This window comes from Numida meleagris, chromosome 4, assembly GCF_002078875.1.
Source record: "Numida meleagris isolate 19003 breed g44 Domestic line chromosome 4, NumMel1.0, whole genome shotgun sequence".
NCBI classification, from domain to species: domain Eukaryota; kingdom Metazoa; phylum Chordata; class Aves; order Galliformes; family Numididae; genus Numida; species Numida meleagris.
Window position 1 is genome coordinate 82,427,016 of NC_034412.1, and position 21,155 is coordinate 82,448,170.

At 34.6% G+C, this 21,155-nt stretch overlaps 1 protein-coding gene across 5 annotated transcripts in view; it reads left to right on the top strand.

Annotated features, from left to right (window-relative positions):
- The window catches only part of LCORL (ligand dependent nuclear receptor corepressor like), an 83,644-nt gene that overhangs the window by 50,505 nt on the left and 11,984 nt on the right, over nt 1-21,155 (top strand). For 2 of the 5 annotated variants that reach the window (XM_021395921.1, XM_021395923.1), the window contains exons 6-7: nt 4,588-4,678; nt 13,894-20,107. In XM_021395921.1, coding sequence (XP_021251596.1) covers nt 4,588-4,678; nt 13,894-18,796 — 4,994 coding nt within the window. In that variant the 3' untranslated portion in view covers nt 18,797-20,107. Of the gene's footprint in view, nt 1-4,587; nt 4,679-6,095; nt 10,252-13,893; nt 20,108-21,155 lie in introns of those variants that run through there. The other 3 variants (XM_021395922.1, XM_021395924.1, XM_021395925.1) reach the window with 3 other exon arrangements.

Consider the following 21,155-nt stretch of genomic DNA (forward strand, 5'->3'; position numbering starts at 1 on the left):
TTTTTCCATATGTGGACGTGTGATAATTTAAGAAGATGCTTTAATTGCATTGTAACTTGGATGGTAAGCAACCAGGCGGACTTGCTTCTAACTGACAGACAGTAAAGTAACTGTCTACAGTTGTACCTGTGTCTAACTCTTTGTTCTAATCTGTGTAATTCTAAGGACGCCCAAGACTCAAAAAGTACTCTGTATCACAAAAGAAAATTTCTTTTACCTGCATTGTGCCTAATGAAAATAGGGTATTTGTGTGTTTTTTGCACTATTCTTGTCCTCTGAATGAAGTCAATGATAAAACAAAATGTGGAGTGAGGAACAGTCTTGAAATATCCTGCAGCAACTTAATGTTTTGTTGTGCAGTCACAATGCTGAGCTTTTTAGGGAGCATATCCCAGCACCAGCTATATTAATGCAGAAATTTATTTCCTATGATAATAAGGGAGAGTTGAGTTGATCACCTTCCAGCTGCTAAGTAGAGTGACTTACAAGAGGCAAAAGTATAAACTGTACAAGTACGTAGAATGTCTTAGGTTGGAAGAGACCTCAAAGATCATCTAGTTCCACCCCTTCTCCTATGGACAGTTTTGCTTACAGCTAGATCAAGCACTAGATCAGATTGCCCAGAGCCCTATCCAGCCTGACCTTGAACACCTCCAGGAATGGGGCATCCACAACCTCTCTGTGCAACCTGTTCCAGTATTTCACCACCCTCAAACATACATAACCTAAGAAGCTAGATTGTTTAATGATATGGTGTGATAGGTGTGTAAACATAGCAACAAAAAGTATAGGTACAATTTGCATTAACTTCCTCATGTCTCATTCTTCCATTACAGGTTAAAATTGCTAGTAAATAATATAAATTGTCTTCTATTTACTAGTAAGTAATCCTAGGAGAAGGTAGCTGGCAATGAGTGATATTTTGCTTGACTGAAATTTTTAAAGCTATCCTATAACTTGAAGTAGGAAAAATAAGGATAACTAGAGTTAAAAATTCAATTTGAATTATTTAAAACAGCTTTTTTATTATCTTGGTTACCACTGTGTTACAAATAGTTTTCTGAAGCTTATTAGAAGGGAAAAAACACATAAGGTGCTTTGTTTGCACAGTTAATTGTAAACATCTGAAACTGGGGTGACAAAAGGTTTTAGAGATGGACGGTTTCAGTGGATTCAAAAAAAGGCGTTATGCAGCTTCCCAGCAAGCAGACCTGAGGCCAGATTATGAAGACAGTAATCAGGAAGAGAGAGAGACCGCTGAGGTCTGGCAGCTGCTGGGACAGTAAGAGAGGTATGTGGTGCAGGTGGTGGTCAGGCTGATGTGTTCTCCTACGCTAGGCGTGGAGTTTCTGATATATCTGGAGTTAGAGGACTAAGTTGAGTAGATCATCTGACTTAAGGTAGGTAGATAACCAGTGAGAGTTTTCCTGAAACCCAGAAAATCAGATATTTGCTAGAATCGGTACTGAAATATGAATGTTAGGAACTCAAGGGTATTGAATATGGGCCTATTTTTTCTGTTTCTGTAACCGCGCTAGTCTGGAGGAGGCTCAACTTATTGTGATCTTGTTTATTTTGAAGATGTTGTAGCTTAGCATACCTTGGTATTTTTGTATATGGTGATGTGGTGCTGAGAAGTTAAGGCAGTGGTCAAGGCATTTCTTTGAAGTTCAAAATCATTGGATTTACATCATAAAGAATTTCACTGGAAGACCATGAGGAGCAGACCTGAAAAGCTTGCAGCAACTTTTCTGTATTATCTAATTTTTCGTTATATCTGTTAATGAGGACTGTCTTCATAATAGCTGTGTTTTCGATAGTGATTTGATAGAAACAATAGAAAATGTTGTTTTGGTTTAAAAGGTACTATTCAAACCTTGCAAGTAATTTAGGTTTTCAGGGTTCACTGTCCACCTGGACAATGTGGTTTTTGTTCTCTAATACTAGAAAACTGTGTGATTTGGGCCTTGTGTTAGTGCAAGACCTGAAGGATGTGTTGCATCTGCTCCATTCTTTGTGTTTGCAGTAAGGTACCAGGGAAGAAGCATGATCTCAAGGGGCACAGCTTTTCAAACAGATTCCTGTTTGTCATGCAGCAGATAACGTGCATAAAATTACTAGAGTATGTGTGAACATCACATCACAAGCAGAGTTTTGTTAAGCAGAGAAAATAATCTTGCTAAAACCAGTCTGCGATGACTTTATCTGCTCTGTTGTATGTATATCAATTCTCTCACATTTCTCTTTCACTCTTCTTGCTGAGGATCACCTTTCTGTAGAACATAGTCTTCAGGGAAGCGCCATACACATATTTAATAATTGCATTTTCTGTGTTGGACATTCAGCTCTCTTGAACCTGAAATGATTCTTCAGTTCTACTTCGCTTTAAAGGCCCAAAATGTATCTTAATTTTTTGTCGTAGCAGCCTGTATTTTCAGTACTGTGCTCTTTTTAGTCATTTTTACAGCTTATTGGGGGCTTTTGTTGTCAGAGGCACTTAGGAAAAACAGGAGATAAAAATGGTCTGGACTGCTCAGATTTTGTCGTGGAATCTTTCCAGTGCCTTTGACTTTTTCCCTAAGAATCTTGTTAGCTTCACTTCCTTTGTATGTTGATTAGGTAGACCCATCCAGGTTGATTATCTTGATATTCCAGAGTCTTTAGCAAAACTTTCAGTTACAGGTTAATTTGTTTTTCAACAGTGTATCTCAGAACATGTTTTCATTTTGCTGTTTGTTTTGATTTTAATCTCTACTTGGTGTTCTTTTGTTCTTAGTAGTCAGGTGATAGTAATCTAATGATTAACTGTTTGCAACCTGATGAGTTGTGAACTTTGAGGTAGTTTTCTGAGATATTTTTTCCAGTGACTTTGTCCAGTGATCTCTTCTAAGCATTTTATGTCACGGTGCCTGTGGCTATCAACTGAAGGTGGAAACTGTGAAAACAAACGCACAAACGAAGGCTGACACAGTCTGTATCAATAACAGTACACAGCAGATGAGATCTGTCTGTTGCACAGGAGTTGGTGATATTGTACAGCTGGGTAGTAGGCTGGATTAGTCCCTGCAGAATATTTCTGCAGTGATTTTAATAGGCTTTTCCTTCTGAAATATTACTGCTTCAGAAAGCTTGATTAGCATTAACTAGTGCTTCTTTTACCATCCTTAGGGTTTAAGAAAGACTTTGAAGAGAACAAGTTCAGGAGAAAGGGGACATCTTGGAAAGTAGCATATTTATAAATATTCTTTCCCCTGATCTACAATGCTAATTTTTCTCTTAACTCTTTTTTCCAACATAAGGTTGTTTGGCAAAAACATTCAAAACCGATTTTAAGCAGACCAAAACAAATAGCTGTATTTACTTATTACACAAAACTCTATTTCTTAGCAGGATGGGTAATAAAGTAGAGTTAACCTAGTAATTTTTCTGAATTCTCATTTGAGTGCTGGCATTTGGGAAATTCAACCAATGTTTCATGTTGTACATCCAAGGCTATGGAAAAACATATGCAATTGATTAACATTTTAGAAATTACACATAATAACATAAAAATGATACTACTGTAAAAAGGGCAAGCATGAGATTGCTTATAGTGTTGAAACTCAAAATTAGATTCATAGAGCTCAGACTCACAACCAGCCCAAGTCTGAAACAGAGAATCAAGGAAGACAGGTATGAAATTAAATATGTTTAGGGGATTTATCTGTAAATTAAATGTGGTTTAAAAAATAAAAGCCAAAAAAAGCAACCAACACAGTAATTGGAAGGAAATTCTGAGATACTAAAGAGATTTGCTGATTTTCAATGTTGGTAAATGTTGATTTAAAATAAAATGTAGTTTTCTATTTCAATACTTGATAGGTTTCAACATTCAGCTATAAATTTTGAATATAACATTTGCCAGTGTCTTGACAGAGTGAATTCCTGCCCCAATTTAGGTCTGTCTGATTCTCTAGTTACGTTATTACATCTATGTGGGGGCCGCAGGGGTATATGTTTAAACAAACTGTTAGAACCTATAATGACATGGGTTCCATCTACTGAAAACATGGCTTGAGCTCTCTTTCTTCCCATTTATTGGGATACTGCTATTCCTTTCTCATCCGGTAGCGTGGTCTGATCTCAGAACAGGAGATTGGTCTAGAGTTCTCCTGGGGACCATTCTAGCCTGAATTATTCTGTAAGTCTATGATTTAATTTGGTCCATTTTAATTTCATTATCAGATTTGTTTACAGTGTGTTTATACAAAATAGTATGAAGTTCATTGCCTTGGAAGTAAACAGTGTGGTGTCTGTGCATACATGGTTTTTAGGAAAAATCATATGCTTCTGATTAAAACAGATTCTTCCTTTAAATTTCCTTATTTCTGTGTGAGTTTTTGTTTTTCTTTCTTAATTTTAGACAATTTTACTATAAATCATACAAAATCATTTACAGGCAGCTGATACTGTGAAAAAAAAAAAGTGTCAAATTTTACGGGATAAATGTAGCTGCTTAAAAATTGTTCCATAGGTACAAACAATTGGTAACAAAATTTCTGAGATAATCCTTAAACAAGCGCTGTCATCACTACTCATTCTTTGCAGGGGATGGAGTGCTAGATCTCTCTACAAAGAAAAGCGCAAGGTTGGAAGAACCAAAATACGATCCCTTGTGTTCTGAAAACTCGGTGTCTGGGTAAGCAACTTTTAGGACTCTCTTTGGCTTATGTAAAAGAAAATCAAGTTTTCTCTTACTTCTCTGAAGTCAGGTTTTATGTTCATAACATATTTGTATATACTGACACACACGCGTGGTTTATATTTTGCTTTCAAAAGAATTTGTGTCACTCATAAGTGTGTGTCTATGTATATATCATATGTTTCATTTGTCTTTTTTATTTTTTTTCTGTTTAAAGAAAAGTTATCAGAACAATCACCAAACTTTAGTTCATGTTACTAAAAATGAACTGAAAATTGATTATGTAGACACATATGAAAGTATTAGGACGGTAGAAGAGAATGCAGATTTATTCTTTCAGAGTTAACTTAGGAAACTGCAGTTTTTGACAAAAAAAGTACCATGTTAATATCTAGATTTAAAATATTCTTCAACTAACATGAACAAGTTAATTGACTATTATTTATAATACTCCTTAATATGAGCAAAAGAATGCGCGCGAGAGAGAGCTCTTAATCATCATACTTATACTTACATCATGGTTCTGGCTATGGTGTGTGGTGGCAAAGAGTTAAATTTCTTTATTCAGCAAGAAAATTGTTGCCTCTGCTGCAAGCTACCACAAATGTAGAGAAACGCATTGTTATGTTGGATTTTGTTATGATTTTGGCATCCTCCCATCCACTAGCCATAGCAGGACCCTTTTTGTCACTTGTACATCTTACAAAGTAACTTATTACAAACAGGAGTACAGTAACAGTACTTGTTGGATGGTGTAAAAATGCGTTTTATTAATTTGCTGATGTGAAGAAGTTTAAAAATTGATCTGACTTTGTAATTAGCTGTAAATAGTGGCTAGAAGTTTTTAAACTGTGTTTTGTTTTGCCAAAACGGACTTGATTGTTAACTACGACACTTTACCTTATGGTTGTAGAAAGCCTAGTTTGTGTAAGTCTGGGATGTTTGTGTGTAGTTATGTACTTATTGCTGCAAATTTTCTATGAGGGGGTTGACTCTTTTATTACTTGTTTAGCGGTAACGTCACGTTTCTACTAACAAAAACTCCTTCAGGATTTGGGTATTTAATGGAACGTTAATTGTATAATTAAAATTATAACAGCGTTGCTCTGCAAGCATGTGAACAAAGGAATATAGCAAGCACATGAGAATATTACCAAATACTGAGACAGGATATAAAGTTCTTGGAAGGGCTGCTGTAGAAGCCACCGTATGATTTTTGATGCACTGTCCTACCAGAACTGTAACATTTTGCTAGGATAATCATTTAACTACCACATCTCAAAGGCTTAAAAGTATCAGAAGCAGTGATGTTACCGAAGCAAGGAGTATAATAAAGGAGTGGACCCTTCCCTTCCATAGCTGTGTGAGAGTCTCTCATACATCAGTTTACCATCGTTTCATTCCATCCATCCAGGAGACTACACAGACACAGAGAGGACTATGTGGAAAGAAGTGCTGAGTTTGCAGATGGTTTGCTCTCAAAAGCTTTGAAAGACATTCAGTCTGGAGCACTGGACATAAATAAAGCAGGCATACTTTATGGCATACCTCAAAAAACTTTACTTCTCCACTTAGAAGCCTTACCAGCAGGAAAGCCTGCACCTTTTAAAAACAAAACTCGAGATTTCAATGATAGTTATTCATTTAAAGACAGTAAAGAAACTTGTGCAGTCCTACAAAAAGTAGCCTTGTGGGCAAGAGCTCAAGCAGAGCGCACAGAAAAAAGTAAACTCAGTCTACTTGAAACCTCAGAATTAAAATTCCCAACAGCTTCCAGTTACCTCCACCAGTTAACTCTGCAGAGAATGGTCACACAATTTAAAGAAAAAAATGAAAATCTCCAATATGAAACTACGAGTCCTACTGTACAATTAAAAATTCCTCAGCTAAGAATAAGTTCTGTGTCCAAACCACAGTCTGATACTGCTGGTCTTCTGGATGTTATGTACCACGTTTCTAAAACCTCCTCAGTCTTAGAAGGATCAGCTCTTCAAAAATTGAAAAATATACTCCCTAAACAGAACAAAATTGAATGTTCTGGACCTGTAACTCACTCAAGTGTTGATTCCTACTTTCTGCATGGGGACCTCTCTCCTTTGTGTCTTAATGCTAAGAATGGGACGGTAGATGGAACCTCAGAAAATACAGAAGATAGTTTGGATCGTAAAGATAATAAGCAGCCAAGAAAAAAACGTGGCCGCTATCGGCAGTATGATCATGAAATAATGGAAGAAGCAATTGCAATGGTAATGAGTGGGAAAATGAGTGTTTCCAAAGCACAAGGAATTTATGGGGTACCTCACAGCACTTTAGAATATAAAGTAAAAGAAAGATCTGGAACATTGAAGACTCCGCCGAAGAAGAAACTCCGTTTACCAGACACTGGCTTATTTAATATGACAGATTCAGGGACTGGCAGCTGCAAAACTAGTAGCAAGCCTGTGTAGAATAACTGTTAGCAAATTGTTTTGTGTGTGTGTGTGTGTATGTATGTCTGTATACACACACAGTGTGAGAAATACATATGTTCACTCTGACAGGAGACGTGAAATGATACAGTTCAAAAACCACATACATGCCTTTTGAAAAATAGTTTTATTCAGGGTTTTCACTGTGGACAGAATTATAGAGTTCCTCACTTAATTCTGATAGTGTGTATTTAATATAATCCTTGTATAAATAGGTGAAAAGATTCAGGTTTTATTTAGTAGTCAATAGCATAAAGATGTTTTGAGAGAACGAGTATTTGTCATGTGAAGCATAATTTTTAATTGATGAAGAACCACTCTACCCATTCAACAAACCATCTTATTACAGAAATACACAACCTATGGTTAGCAAACTTATAAACTTCACAGAATACTTGCAATAAATTGTAAGTAACTCAGATTATACAAATCAAGGGATTTTTTTAAAAAGCTAGTTCCTTACAAGGAAGTGAATTTGTGAAGTATTAGTAGGATATAGTACATTCTGTGAAAGAAAAAGAAAAGTTAATCGTTACTTAAATATCCAATACAAGTAAGAAATAAACATTTCATTACTAAAAATGTGTGTTAGCAGGCATAAACTGCATTTTTTATCATTTTAAGAAAATTTTGTTGGTGGTTTAGAAAGAAATTGGTGTTTACAAAGTGTACACTTACGAAACCCGAGAAATTACTGTAGTTATAGAATTATTAAATATGAAATAAGATTGAATACTTAAAAGCATAACATAATTTAAACTTTATCATAATTTTCCTTTTTAGTTTGAAAATAAGGTGACTTACAAGGTTTCAAAAGAAAGTTGAAATGCAACTTAGAGCATGTTCATAATGTGCACAGAATGAGCTTGAGAATGGCTTTTTGGTTTTTTTTGTTTTGTTTTGTTTTGTTTAAATGTGCTGGTTAGTTGATGTTATGACTACTTAAAATTTATTTAAGGATTGTGTCACACTCCTATTGAAAAACCTCACTGTAACTGTAATGTATTTGCTGCTGTGACATTTCAAAACATTTTCAGTTTGTCAAAATGAATACCAAGTTACATTATCATTTTGCTAATAACCAAATTTGCAGTTCAGGGTCTTGATAGAAATACAAATATTAAACAGTGAAGCTGTTTTAAACTTTCAATAATATAAATTCTTTATAAATTTGGTAGTTAGAAGTTAGACAGTTCACTTTAAATACATAACTTTTAATAGACTATGAGGGAGACCAGTTACCTTCGTACTGCAGTTTTTAAATGGATTTCAAAGCATTCACACCGGACTTTATATCAAACTTAATTTTTTCATGGACTATCGTGAAGTACGTGTCTACATATGAAGAACAGGGACTTACTTCATATATTCGATACAGAACATAAATGCCCTTTTCCTCTCAAAGTGTAATTGTTTCTGTATGCATCCAATTTGCGATAGAAAAAGACTTTTCTCCAACTTTTATACATTTGGTGCACACGTGTACGTATATTGTCAATTTTTTGTTTCACTCAAAAATTTTCATATGTATAGGTTAGTTATTAAAAAAAAGAAAGGGGACTTTAGGTACATACGGGCTGCATCAGGTAACTTGATTTTTAAATGAATTTGCCATTAAAATCACTGGAGAGCATACTTGCAATATTAGTGGCAAAATCTAGTCCATATTTATTAACCTTACTAAAAAATAAGAGCTTACTCTTTAAAATAGAGTAATCTGTAGGAATTTAAATGAAACTGCACAAACAGTATATCAGTTCTTTGGTCTCTCAGATCTATACTGAATCTTCAGTGGTTAAGGTTTACTTGCATATTTCAAAATGAATCCTTTTTTAAGTAGAACTGTACCTGATAACAAGGTCACAAAACAGCAGGTGTCAGGGTCATCTTTCATTTTAAAAGAATTAAGCCATATTTTGTGAGGGCCAGAAGAATTAAATTGTTAATGTATCCCCACTGGAAAGTGAAGTTGAAAAAAAAACGTTAAACGTTTCAAGATGTTTTACTTGCAAAACTTTGGGATTTCAATACATTGCCTAACCTTTGTACCATACCGATGTTTTCTACTCCTAAGACAGCATTAGAAATTTGAGTCCGAAGTTTATATTGAAGGCAAGTTACAGTACTCTTTTTATATCATTTAGAAGATGACCTGACCAAAAATTTAACAGGATTCATAAAATCAGGGATCATTTTACTATTGACTTAACAGTACTCAGTAGTTTTGTATGTAATATTATAATTAATTTTCAACATTTTAGTACTTGTATTTATTTTTTGGTCAGAAATAGTATATTAAAATATTTTTTGATAGTTTATAGATGATACTCAACCTGTAAGTGTTTAAAGGAACAGAATTATTTGTTTCTAATTATTAGGCTAACCTTTGATTACACAACTAAGGAAAGGCAGGGAAATGTGTAGATTCTCCTTCCCCAACCCCTATGACTCCATTAAATGTCATTTAAATTACACACTTCGAACTGTTTTATAAATTCTGTTATCAGTCACTACTTAGTAATTGACTATTTCTGAAAATCCGTGTTTCAGCAGAATTTTAAATGAAGGCGAAAGCAAGCCCTACATGCTTTCTACTTATTTGAATGTTTCTCAAGTATTTTATATTAAAAAACAGTGCCTCTGTTTTTAGAACTACTGCTCAGTAAAGCTGTTTAAACCATTTCTGGTAGCTAATGACAATTTTATATTAAATTGTATATTAACTTTAGTGAGACTGATTTTTTTAGTTGTTTACAGTACAAATACTTGTATTTGTTTTTTAATTGCAGTATTTCCATTGTCGCAGTAATTTAGTAAAACTCTGTGGCTGCCTTGATTTTTGACAGATTTTTGTTAACAACTGATTTTTAGGCAATTAGTTATATTTATGCATAAATCAATTGCACTATAATTCATGAATTATTTATTACAATATTTTCTAATGAATTCCATGTATTTGTCTTGTGTTGTAAATGTACTGTAATTCTGTTTCTTCTTTGTGTTGTTATATTCCTAAATCTAATTGTATGAATTTAATTGTTTAGTTAACGTGTTTCTACGTTGTAATTTGTAGTAAAGCACTTCAATGCTTTTGCACATAAATTTACAACACTGATGTGTGATTGATTTGCTCATTCAGTAAAAAAAAGAAAAAAAAAAAGAAAAAGAAATGAAAAACCTGTACACTGACTCATTTGACTTACTCCCAAGGCATACGTTTATTAGCAGTGGCATAAGAGCAAGATCTGTACAAATTAAGCATTTAATGGCTAGTTTACTCTGAGAATTTTATATAGCAGTGATAGTAGCTTTCAGGAAGGGTGACTGCTTAGAATTGACATATTCAGACATGAGAAGAATTTCAGAAAGCCAAAGAATCTGAATGTAAAATTAGTTTGCAGCTACAAAGTATCAAAAACTACGTAGACTCTTAAAATGGGACTGTATTTTACTAATAATATAATTAAAATACACCTTTTTTTAGATAAACGTGTTTACTTAGGAAAGTCAGAAAATGAACATTCCTGTAAGTACAGGTTGGTTTCCTTAGGAGTTCTGTGGTCCGTACAAGTACTTGCAAATGTGTTCTCTTCCCATTCCGTTCCTCTTCTCGGTCTTCCAAGAAGTTGCTAGATTGGTCCTTCTTGCCTGTGGCCGAGAAAGCAGAAGACAGAACTTGAGGGCAGGAAGTCTTCTGGGAGTCCTCTAATAGCACTTTTTCCTGAGAGTTTCCTAGATATGAGGAGAGTTAGTTACATCTACAATAATAGACCAAAAGTCTCATTCTTAGCCTTATAACATCTCTGCCTTTGAGCCGCTTTTGGACTCCAGTCAATCATCAAACTATGGTATAAAATGACCCCACCTTCCAGCAGGGAAATAGCATAATTCTATGCCTCACTTTTTTTCTTCAAAGGTCTTGCTCACAAAAGGGAACAGGAGAGCAGCAGGTATCAATCCCCTCCCTCTAAGCCCCTCCATTTCCTACCGCCCCTTGCCAGCCATTTTTTTTGTTTGTTTGTTATTTGTAAGTGTAAGGCGGTTCTGTAAAGGAAGTATGCAATTGTGAAATAGCTCATCCTTCCTTCTATGGAATGAATACTAAAGCTGCTGTGTGACAATGCAAATTTAAAGGGCTCTCTGGAAGAATTAAAGGAGTTATAGGAAACTGAAGTGTAGTTCCATAATTGCATTGAAAAGCTATTTACATTAGTTTGTTTAAATATGTGGACATCTCTACAGACAGAGACGCTCTCTTCAAAGAAATGTGCTGCTTTAAAGCATAATGAGCTCTGTTCCTAAATGTTGACCAGGGCAGGGGTCGCTGCGTTTCCAGAAACAGAGATCATTTGGAGTGTGGTAGCATTTTACAGTCGGTGAAGTTGTCTGTCAGAAACTAACACGTGTGAAGGGAAAGTGGTTTGTAGTTGTTTCATGCAGGGGTAGGTAACCAGGAAAGAAATAATATTAGGAGAGTGTGCAGCATGGTACTTTTTAGTAGATTAATTTCAACATGGCAAATTCAGAGCCGTTTTGAGGCCTTTGGAAAATGTGGTTATTGACTTTGAGAAGGTTTTAGGGTTCTGGAAGTTTCTTCCACCAATGAAATATATGAAATAGCAATTACTCGCATTATGAATACAAGCAATCTCTATAAAAAGATCTCTAGTGAAACTCAGACAGAACTCGCAAGCCTGAAAAGACAAGAGATTTAGTCTATAAAAGACTGCACTCTACCCGTCAGTTTGAAAATTAGTATGTAACAAATCTACTGTGATTTACAAACAAAATGTCCATGACCTAGTGGTGTGTTCTTTTTTTTTTTTCTCTTTAGTTTAGCTTTTTGATACGTTATTTCCTTAAAGTCGTGGTGATGGGTAGGGCAATTTTTATCTGTAACTGTATTATTAGAATATACTTTATTTTCACAAGTATAGTGATATATTTCTACACCTTGTGACTCCTGAATTTGTAGGATGATCTAAAATAAGCTGGAACTAGAAGTGATGTTCTGACTCCTCAATGCAGAGATGTTTCAAAATCAGTTAAATCCTGACATAGTGTCCTTGAATGTTTTTTAGATTGCAAGTGCAAAGAGGGTTTTAATCTTTTTATGCCTCTGATTTAAACATAATTGCAATTTCAATTAGTAGTATGACTAGTATCTTAGACTTCTATGAGTTAGCAGTATTACTGATTTTCAATATATTCCATTTCATACTAAATATTACAAGAAAAGGAGGGAACATAAGGAATCATTACAGATAGTTGGCTGTTTTAAAGCTCTGAACTATAAAATCTACATGGAACAATAAAACTACAAATTTGTGTGTAAAATTTCTATTAAGAAACCTGAAGCTTAAAGTTATTATTGATGTTAATTATGTTGAGTATGAGCTAATTAAAAAATAGGTAACTTTTATATAAATATAGTACATTTAAATAATGTTTGCTCCTTATTCAAATCAATTGTAATACCAAACAAAATAAAGTTATTCCGAAGTTCAGGCTTAAATGCAAAAAGTTACGCAAGATAGTATTAGGTCAAAAAGTTAGTGTCATGTTCAGAGTTTGGTGATATGTTTAAATAATATATACTTTTCTAAAACAGAATTCTTCTAATATTTTCTGGTCGTGCAATTGGTTTCAGTAAAACATTTGAATTAGGTGTTAACTATCTGGTGATAGTTGCTATCCAATTTGTATTTAAATGAAGAAATATTTGTACTAATTTCTACCATGGAAAATTTTCAGCTTTTCAATATAAATGATTGATTAGGTAAGTAGTGACATTAGTTTTAATAATTGATAAAGAATGGATTAAATAGCTAAGGTAGTGTTTCATAAGTGATTTTATTTTGAGTTAATATATTGAGAATAACTGCTCAGAAGTCTTTCCTAGAAAGAGACCCACCCTGTATTTGAAATTTAATGGATATTAACTTTTGTCAAGAGCAATTCCTTATTCCAGTGGCAATTATCTCTCTCTCTGTATAAGGAAGGAACCAGTGTGTGTGCATATGTGTGTGTGTAATGTATTGCAATGAAGAGCCCTTGATGCACCACTACAATTTATTTAAAAACCAGAAGGAAAATTTTTATCCAAAAAGAACAGATACAGTAGCAAGTGGTTACTGTTAAAATTTTCTGTGAGCCTATTAAGATTAATTGTTCTAGAAAGATGGAGAAAAACGAGTCATTAAAAGAATATTTAATGACTATCCTAAGAGCATTCAATATGTTTTGGTACGTGAATATCTTAGGAGGTGTCTCAGGAGAGATGGATCCATTCTTGCCTCAGCCACAGGCTTGAATTGTGACCTTAGGCAAGTCATTTACCATCCCTCTCTGTGCCTCAACTGCTCAGTTTGTGAAATGGCAGGAACACTGAGCCCCCAGGTTCATGGTGAGGTTTTACTTCATTAATGGCTAAGACAATCTGAAATGTCAGGAAGTAAACGTTGCTTAACTACATTTAAATACGAGAAGTTGTGTTTTGAGCTATTCTTTATGTTCCATAGTTCTGATTGTTTTTCTTCTTATGATAGATAGGATTACCACACTTAGGTATAAGATGCACATCGTTGCTAGTCAGACTTGCAAGTTTGAGAGAATTGTGCAAATAGCCCAGAACTGTTATGCAAACTTCAGGTTTTTAGTCTCGATCTTAGCCATTGTAACAAAACAGTAGATATGGTGTTTTACTGTAATTTATGTTTTGTTTTGATTTGTTTTCATTTTCAGTTCAAGCTCAACAGCTGATGCAAATTCAGAGGAAACTACTAGTTTGGAAAAAGGAAAATCAGCATTAAACAAAGTTTTGGAGTCTTTTTGTTCATATCACTGGCAACAGACTTTGGCTATGTTAAAATTTTTAATGCAAGATGAAAATGTTTCTATAGTTTGCAGTTGCAAACAAACACATTCAGGCCACTCTGAAACTCCCAGTTTCCTTACTGAAGAAGATGTTCACATTTCATTTTGCAATTGCAATGGACATATGCTAACAAAAAGGTGCTGTTTACAAAATCAAATACCAAACACTTGTTTATCACCTCTGCCTTTTTGTATTAAAGATTTCCATTCTTTATCATGCCAAGCTGTAGCGATTGGATGTATTAAGACAATGGTGAACAAAGCATGTAGTTCTCATAAATACTGTGCTGAACAATTGCAAAATTCTACCAAGCATTCTGTGAAAGCAGTAGCATGTGCATCTTCAATTAAGGACTGTGATCTGTTAAACAGCATTAAAAATTCAAATAGATCTCGCAGCCCATCACCGCCACCACTGTCACCTGTACAGAATAAAGAATTTGAGACAGTGGAAGGATCAATTATGGATTTTCCAATTTTAGACAATAACAAGCCTGAAATATCCGTCAACCAGCCTCCATACCTCTTGCCAGCTGAAGGAAGCAATGGAGAATTTGAATATGAAGGCAAAACGTGTGGAGGAAAAGTGACTGAATATTCAGTTGGAACATTGCAATCAACAGATGAAGAGGACAACAATTATACAAATTCTGAGAAAACAGAGAAAGGTGAACATTATGCCATTTTCCAAGATTTAATGGACCGTATTAATGAAAAGTTAAAATCAATAGACACTACAGATATAGCAGCAAATCTTGTAAAATTTTCTAGCAGTGACAGGGCACCAGAAAATGATGTAAAATTAGGAGACTTTATAACCTCCCTTTTGCATAATGCTAAGGCAAGTGATTATAGTTTTATGGAATTACTTCACCAACATGATAAGCAAATGGAAAATAAAATAATCCAAACAAGATTTCGGAAGCGTCAGGAAACTTTATTTGCAATGTATAACTCTCCTGATTCACCATACATTCGACGACAGTCTTTGCAAATCAAGAGGCAGCTTGCAAGCCTTGATGAAACACTTGTAAGAAAAAAGTCAGTTTCTGAGAGAAATGCAAAGAAATCTGCGAAGAATTTTGATAAGATATACCCAAACAAAAGGCACAGGTTAACTGTGATAGAAGATAAAGCTTTGCAATGTCTTGAAAGTAATCCTTGTATGAATTGCCATACCAAACAAGTATGTTTTCCAGTACACCAAACAGAGTCTTTCAAACTACCTCTTGCTAATTTTCAAACCAGCTCTGACTTTCTAGTTCTTTCAGAAGACAGTGCTTTTTCAGCCAACCAGGCTGCATTTGCAAAAACACAAGGAGATTTTGCGACCCTAAAAGAGACTGATCAGATTCCTCTGAATGGGGAAAGTAATGGAACCCTGGGCAGAACTAAGCACAACGTTGTGCCTCCTGGATGGTACTCTGTATATGTAACAAACAATATTGTATTCAGAAAATCATCTGATGCAAAAAAGTCTCTAGAATGTTTGGGAAAAATGAAAATAAATGAAGATGTCCATGCCGAAAGATGCAGTGACATAAATATAAGCAAAATTGTGAGAGACACAAATCTGCAAGTTGTCGTAGAGCGTTTAGAAGATACAATAAACTTAGCTAAAAAGGCTAACAGCTCATGGTTGAATAGTTACAAAATAAGCCAAAAAGTAAAAGACAATGCTTATGAACAGGTTGTGAACCCACTTGCTAGAGGAGACTTCCCTTTCAGCATGAGTGAAACGGGATGCACAGGGCAGAGCTTCCTTCCACATTCACATTTGTCAAACAGCAATAAAAACAAAACTGTGTGTGTGACAACAAGCAAGCAAGAAATGGTTATAGATCAAGAAATTAATGACAGCCTTTTGAAGTCTCTGATCATGGATTCACCTGGTTCTACATCCAGCAACGAGGCCTTGCATACAACTTCTGAAGCTAGAGAGATACCATCTCCCTTAAGCTACTCAAGTCCTGTTAAGCTTATGTTTGTCTCAGAGGTTAATAGTAGTGAAGGAGTCAAATATACTTTGACATCTGCAACTACATCTTCCAAAGGAAGCACAGATATCTGTTCATTTCAGGGGTACGCAAACACTGTGTTAGACAAACAGACCACAGAGAATCTTTCTCATGCAATCTGTGTCAGTGATTTTGAAAACAATACCAAGGAGGAATCAAGCTGTGTTTGTGCAGAAGCAATTACAAGCTCTTGTGCAGTTAGTCAAACTAACTTAAATGACTCAAAACAAAATGAAGTTGTGGAGAAATCAAGCAATAGTGGTGAATCTGTTTTGAAAAGAAAGCCTGGTAGACCAAAGAAAATAGGTCCTCAAGTTGTTAAGCAGGTTAAGAGACCTATTGGTCGGCCTCCAAAACCAAAAGTAGATATAACTGAAAGTACAGAATGTAGAGCTGAACTTAACAGTGATGGTAAAAGTACAAAATCTGATGCATCAGTAATGGAAGAAGTTAACAGCAACAAAAATATTACTGTAACGGTTGTTTTTGGAAGGTCAAGAAGAACTAAAAGACATGTTTCTGAAGGTAATCTAAACGTAATCAGCACTCTTCCCAGAAAACATGTTGACTTCAGTTTTGCCAGTGACCACAGCAAAATGAAGCATAGCACAGAAACTGAAAATGCTTTGACTGAAATAGTAAAAGCCTTACAGAATTCTTCTACTGAAAATGAGGTCTCTGGTTATGACTATGTTAGACCTATCAAGAGTAACGTAGCATCACCACATCCTTGCGGCAATATTATACGGCCAGTTAAGAAACCGTTAACTACCATTCGAAAACCTGGTCGGCCAGCAAAAGTGAAAATCTCTGGCATATCTGTGACTGTTAATAGAGTTTCACCTCAGGAAAGAAAAGTGAGCATTAGCAACTGTTTGCCTCCTTTACAGCAGCAGAACTTGTTAGAAAAAAACATACCACAGGAGAGAAACAATCAACTGTGCAATAATACGAGTCAAGTAAAGAGTATGCTGAAAGATTCTAGAGAAGATGGATCAAACAATGTTACTACAACAGTGTCGAGAAAACGTGAAATTCCATTGAGACATTCTGTTAGAGACAGAAAGCCCTCATTGCATTTCTTACATTCATTAGCATCCTCTAGTGCATTTACTTGTAGAAGTGCCTTGCTGCATAAATCTTACAAACTCCATCTGAGAAAAGCTAAAGATCAAAAGGAAAAATGTAGGCAATCAAATCAGAGCATAACATCCAGAGATACCTCAGAAATGAGAAATTTAGGAAATTCAAGAAAGAATCTTAAGGATGGTGATTTTCGGACCATTAATGATGTATCATCAGATCCCATTTTTTCATCAAAGCCTTCTCTCAGGTGGTGGGCTACTTCCGCTTCAAGTGACACTTTGATGGAAGAACTGAATAATAGATTTGAACAGATAACTAATACCTGGTTGCGAGTGGGGGGAAACGAGTTTGATAAATGTGTGTGTGAAAACAGGGATCCCACTGAACAAGACTGTAGCAGTGAAATGTCAAACCCTTTAGACTCCTGCCTTGTAGAAATTGAAACATCACCTATAAGAATGCTTTTTCAGAAAAAGTGTAACATGAATGAACTCTGCACCTGGTTTATGCAAACTACAGAAACACAGTCTCTCTCTCTAGTGAGAAAGGCAAATGCTCGCAATCCATTAGAAGTAGTTAGTACTAGAGAGATAAAGATGGAAACTAAGCAAGCTGATCTTAGTACTTGCCTTTTCAGAAAGCACTTTAAAAAGTTTGCACTATCCTCTCCTTCAAAACCAGCAGGGAAATTACAAATATTACATAATATGGTGAGGTCTCCAGTCTTAAGCATGAAAAGTAATTTCACATTAGCCAGATTAAAAAGAAATGAATTTAAAAAGTTGCAGCATGATAGGTGGGGACAAACCAAAAATAAGCTGTATAGCCAGGCTCCTGGAGGCTGGAAATCAAAAAAGAAAAATTTGCAGTTTTTTTGCCAAAGCCAGTTGTTTAAAAGTACAAGTGGGGAAAGCAGTGATGGAATGCCTGTGCTCCAGGAAAAAAATACTGGAGATATCCAGCCCACTCAAACTTTGGTAGACTCTCAGAGTAGCCCCTTGCCAACTGAAAATGAAGCCAGAGATGCATTTGTTCAACAGATGATGGGATCTTCTGACTTTAACCCACATCCCGGTTTAGCAAATATACTTAAGTCACATGCAGAGACAAATGGAACAATTTGTTGCCAACAAAATGTTAGAAAAGGACAAAGCCAAGATAAACTGTTTCCAAATACATGGAAAGCCAAAACCTTTAAAGATTGTAGAATATTTCTGAGAAAAATCAACCATATTGAGAAGCACAATTCATTTAAGTTAAATAATGTCATTTATTCTCCTGAAGCTGTTGAAAGTAAAAGCCATCAGGCCTATTTGGAAGAAAAAAGACATCCTCTTTTAAGGTCCCATTCTACTAAGCAGAATGCATTAAAGAAACAAGAGAATGAAATGGAAACACCTAAAGGATCTAATTCTTCTAAAGTGACTGAAAGACTGGATGACCAGTTTCACAGCAGAGAATTAAGTAGTGGTGTAAACCATGATGATAATCCTGCTGGTAGTTCTGAAGTTCTTATCAGAATAAACAAAAGAAAAAGTCCACAATGGGAGACCACTGATACAAATGTAAGAAAAAGGCATAAGAGACAATCATACAATAGTGGACAAATGGCAACCTATTACCCAAAGTGCCAAGTAGGTAAGTTCCTCTTCCCCCCCTCACCTTAAAATGCAGTCTTAAATAATTAGAGAGGTCAAGCAACTAAGCACTTTGGATATATTTTTTTATGGTATTCCTATTAATTTCAGAGTAGTAATGAAATTCAACATAGCAGAATAATTCAGAAATGCAGGTTCAACACATATAAAATATTTTCCACTAATTTTTCAGTCATAATAGGTTTGTTACATTCATTTATGGCTATAGCATGGCAAGATTAAAGGGAAAAAAAGCTGAGTAATATAGTCCAGAGAGACAACAAATCAGTTCTGACATATTGAAGTCAGCGGCAGCTGGTTATTCATTTCAACATGAAGAATTTCATTCCACGGTATAGTTTCTGATATTGTGAGGAAGGGTAAATTATAAAATGAAGCAGAAATTCAGTGTATTGACCAATGGAGTTGTTTAAAAACAATTTTTTTTTTTTTTGGTCACTTAATGATTTCTAATGTAAATCTGTAATGATTTTGTAATTAAGTGGTAAAAAATAGCACTATGTACTTCTGAGAAGTATTCATTCAGAGATCCGTTTTAGTATCCATTCAATGCCAAATGAAATATGCTGACTCTAAAGGGTTTGTGCATTGAATCCTTACAGAACGATTTCAAATACAAAATTATTATAGTCAATATACAGTATACAGTTATCATGCTGAATGCATTTGTTTGGAATGTTTCTAAGCTAGTATGAATTAAATCTATTTTTAAAACTAGGTATTTATAATACGTTGTTATGCAACTGTGATCTCAGAAAGGCTATTACATACTTACAAAGAGGGTACACTTGTAAAATTATTTCTTCTGTGGTGTGAAGAGATCTCCTTAAACAGAAGTCTTAACTAATTTTGATAAAATAACTAAGGTGTTAGGTATCCACTAAAGAAGAAAAAGTGTTCTGCAGAAGGAATTAAATTACTGCAGAAATACTTGTTCTTAGAAACAACCCTGTATGGGCTAATCTGATTTTATTACCCAAGAATAAAAAAAATTGAAACATCAGAACAAAATCTTATGTCCCCCTTTGTATTCTATATTGTAGAAAACTATCCTGGATAATAAACTGAGGTATTAATTTAAGTTGTAATATAAACAGTATTATGGCTCTTGTATACTTTGTTTCTTTTGTGCTTTATGTAATATACAATTCTTCATATTAAGCTCATTCAGTGTAATCATACAGTGCTATTTCTGAGGTACAGAGTTTTTTACATTTATGCTATTATTTGGTATTTTAATTTACTGATTTTGGGCCAAATAACAAAAAAAAAAAAAACCTTGTTTCCAATAAGTTCAAAGTTTGACACAAGGTTGGTATAGAGAAAGCTAGAAGTAGAAAAGAGTAACATTTATCTGTGTCTTTTTACAAATGAAGAAAGAGCTCTCTCTTACTTCTTTTTATTTTGTAATTTTGACTATAGTCAAGAAAACTTTGCATTCAATTTATATTTCTCTTAAATTTTTTTTTCTTGCTATAGCAATGTAAGACCTATTACTGTGATGTGGTCTCATGTTAGTTTTAATTGGGATTTTTATTTACCTGATAACTTTCCTCTCTTAGTTTTGGATCGTTAGAAAATCTGATAACTCTTTTACATTATTTCATTTACAATTTTTGTTTATTTTCCCTCTTACTCATAGTTTATCATATCAGTTGTTGTCTTTAGAAAGGATATAGCAGAAAGTTCCTTGATAAAGGAAATGTTAAAAGACAAAGAATTATGATCCTGGAGCTTTCTCCTTGCTTGTAGATCTGTCTTTTTTCAGGGTACTGTTTCAGTATAGAAATCGTCTTGTTTTGGCATGTTGATTCAACATTGTGTACTGTCTGCACTAGCTAAGGAAATCATAAAAATATTTTTAGTCTGGCATATAGTTACTGGCTAAAAAGAAGAAACATGATTTCTTGCTGTGCATGCATGCATTTTCAAACAAAGTTCCTGCGTCTGGAAGTTTAATTCACATGAAAGCATCATTATTTGTTCATATGTTCTTTGGAATGTATTTTTGTTGATGTGGTATCATAATTTATATCATCATTCTGTTGCCATGCTTGAAATCTTATGGTGACGCGGTCAATATTTAAAGTTTTTCTTCAAGTTTTACTGATATTGGTGTGTTCTCAAAAGATGGAGGTATTGCGATGCTGGTTTATTATGAAGCATTGTGGCAAGCAGGCAGAATGTTGTCAAATTTTTGTTTATAGTCAATTTTTGTTAAAATATACAAGTGGAATTGTCAATTGAGTTCTTACGGTTCAAGTTGGTACCAAGAAACAAGGACGAGCCAGGCAGTCAATATAGCAAGAGAAGAGAATGAATCATCTTTTTTTTTTTTTTTTTTTTTTTTTTTTTTTTTTTTTTTTTT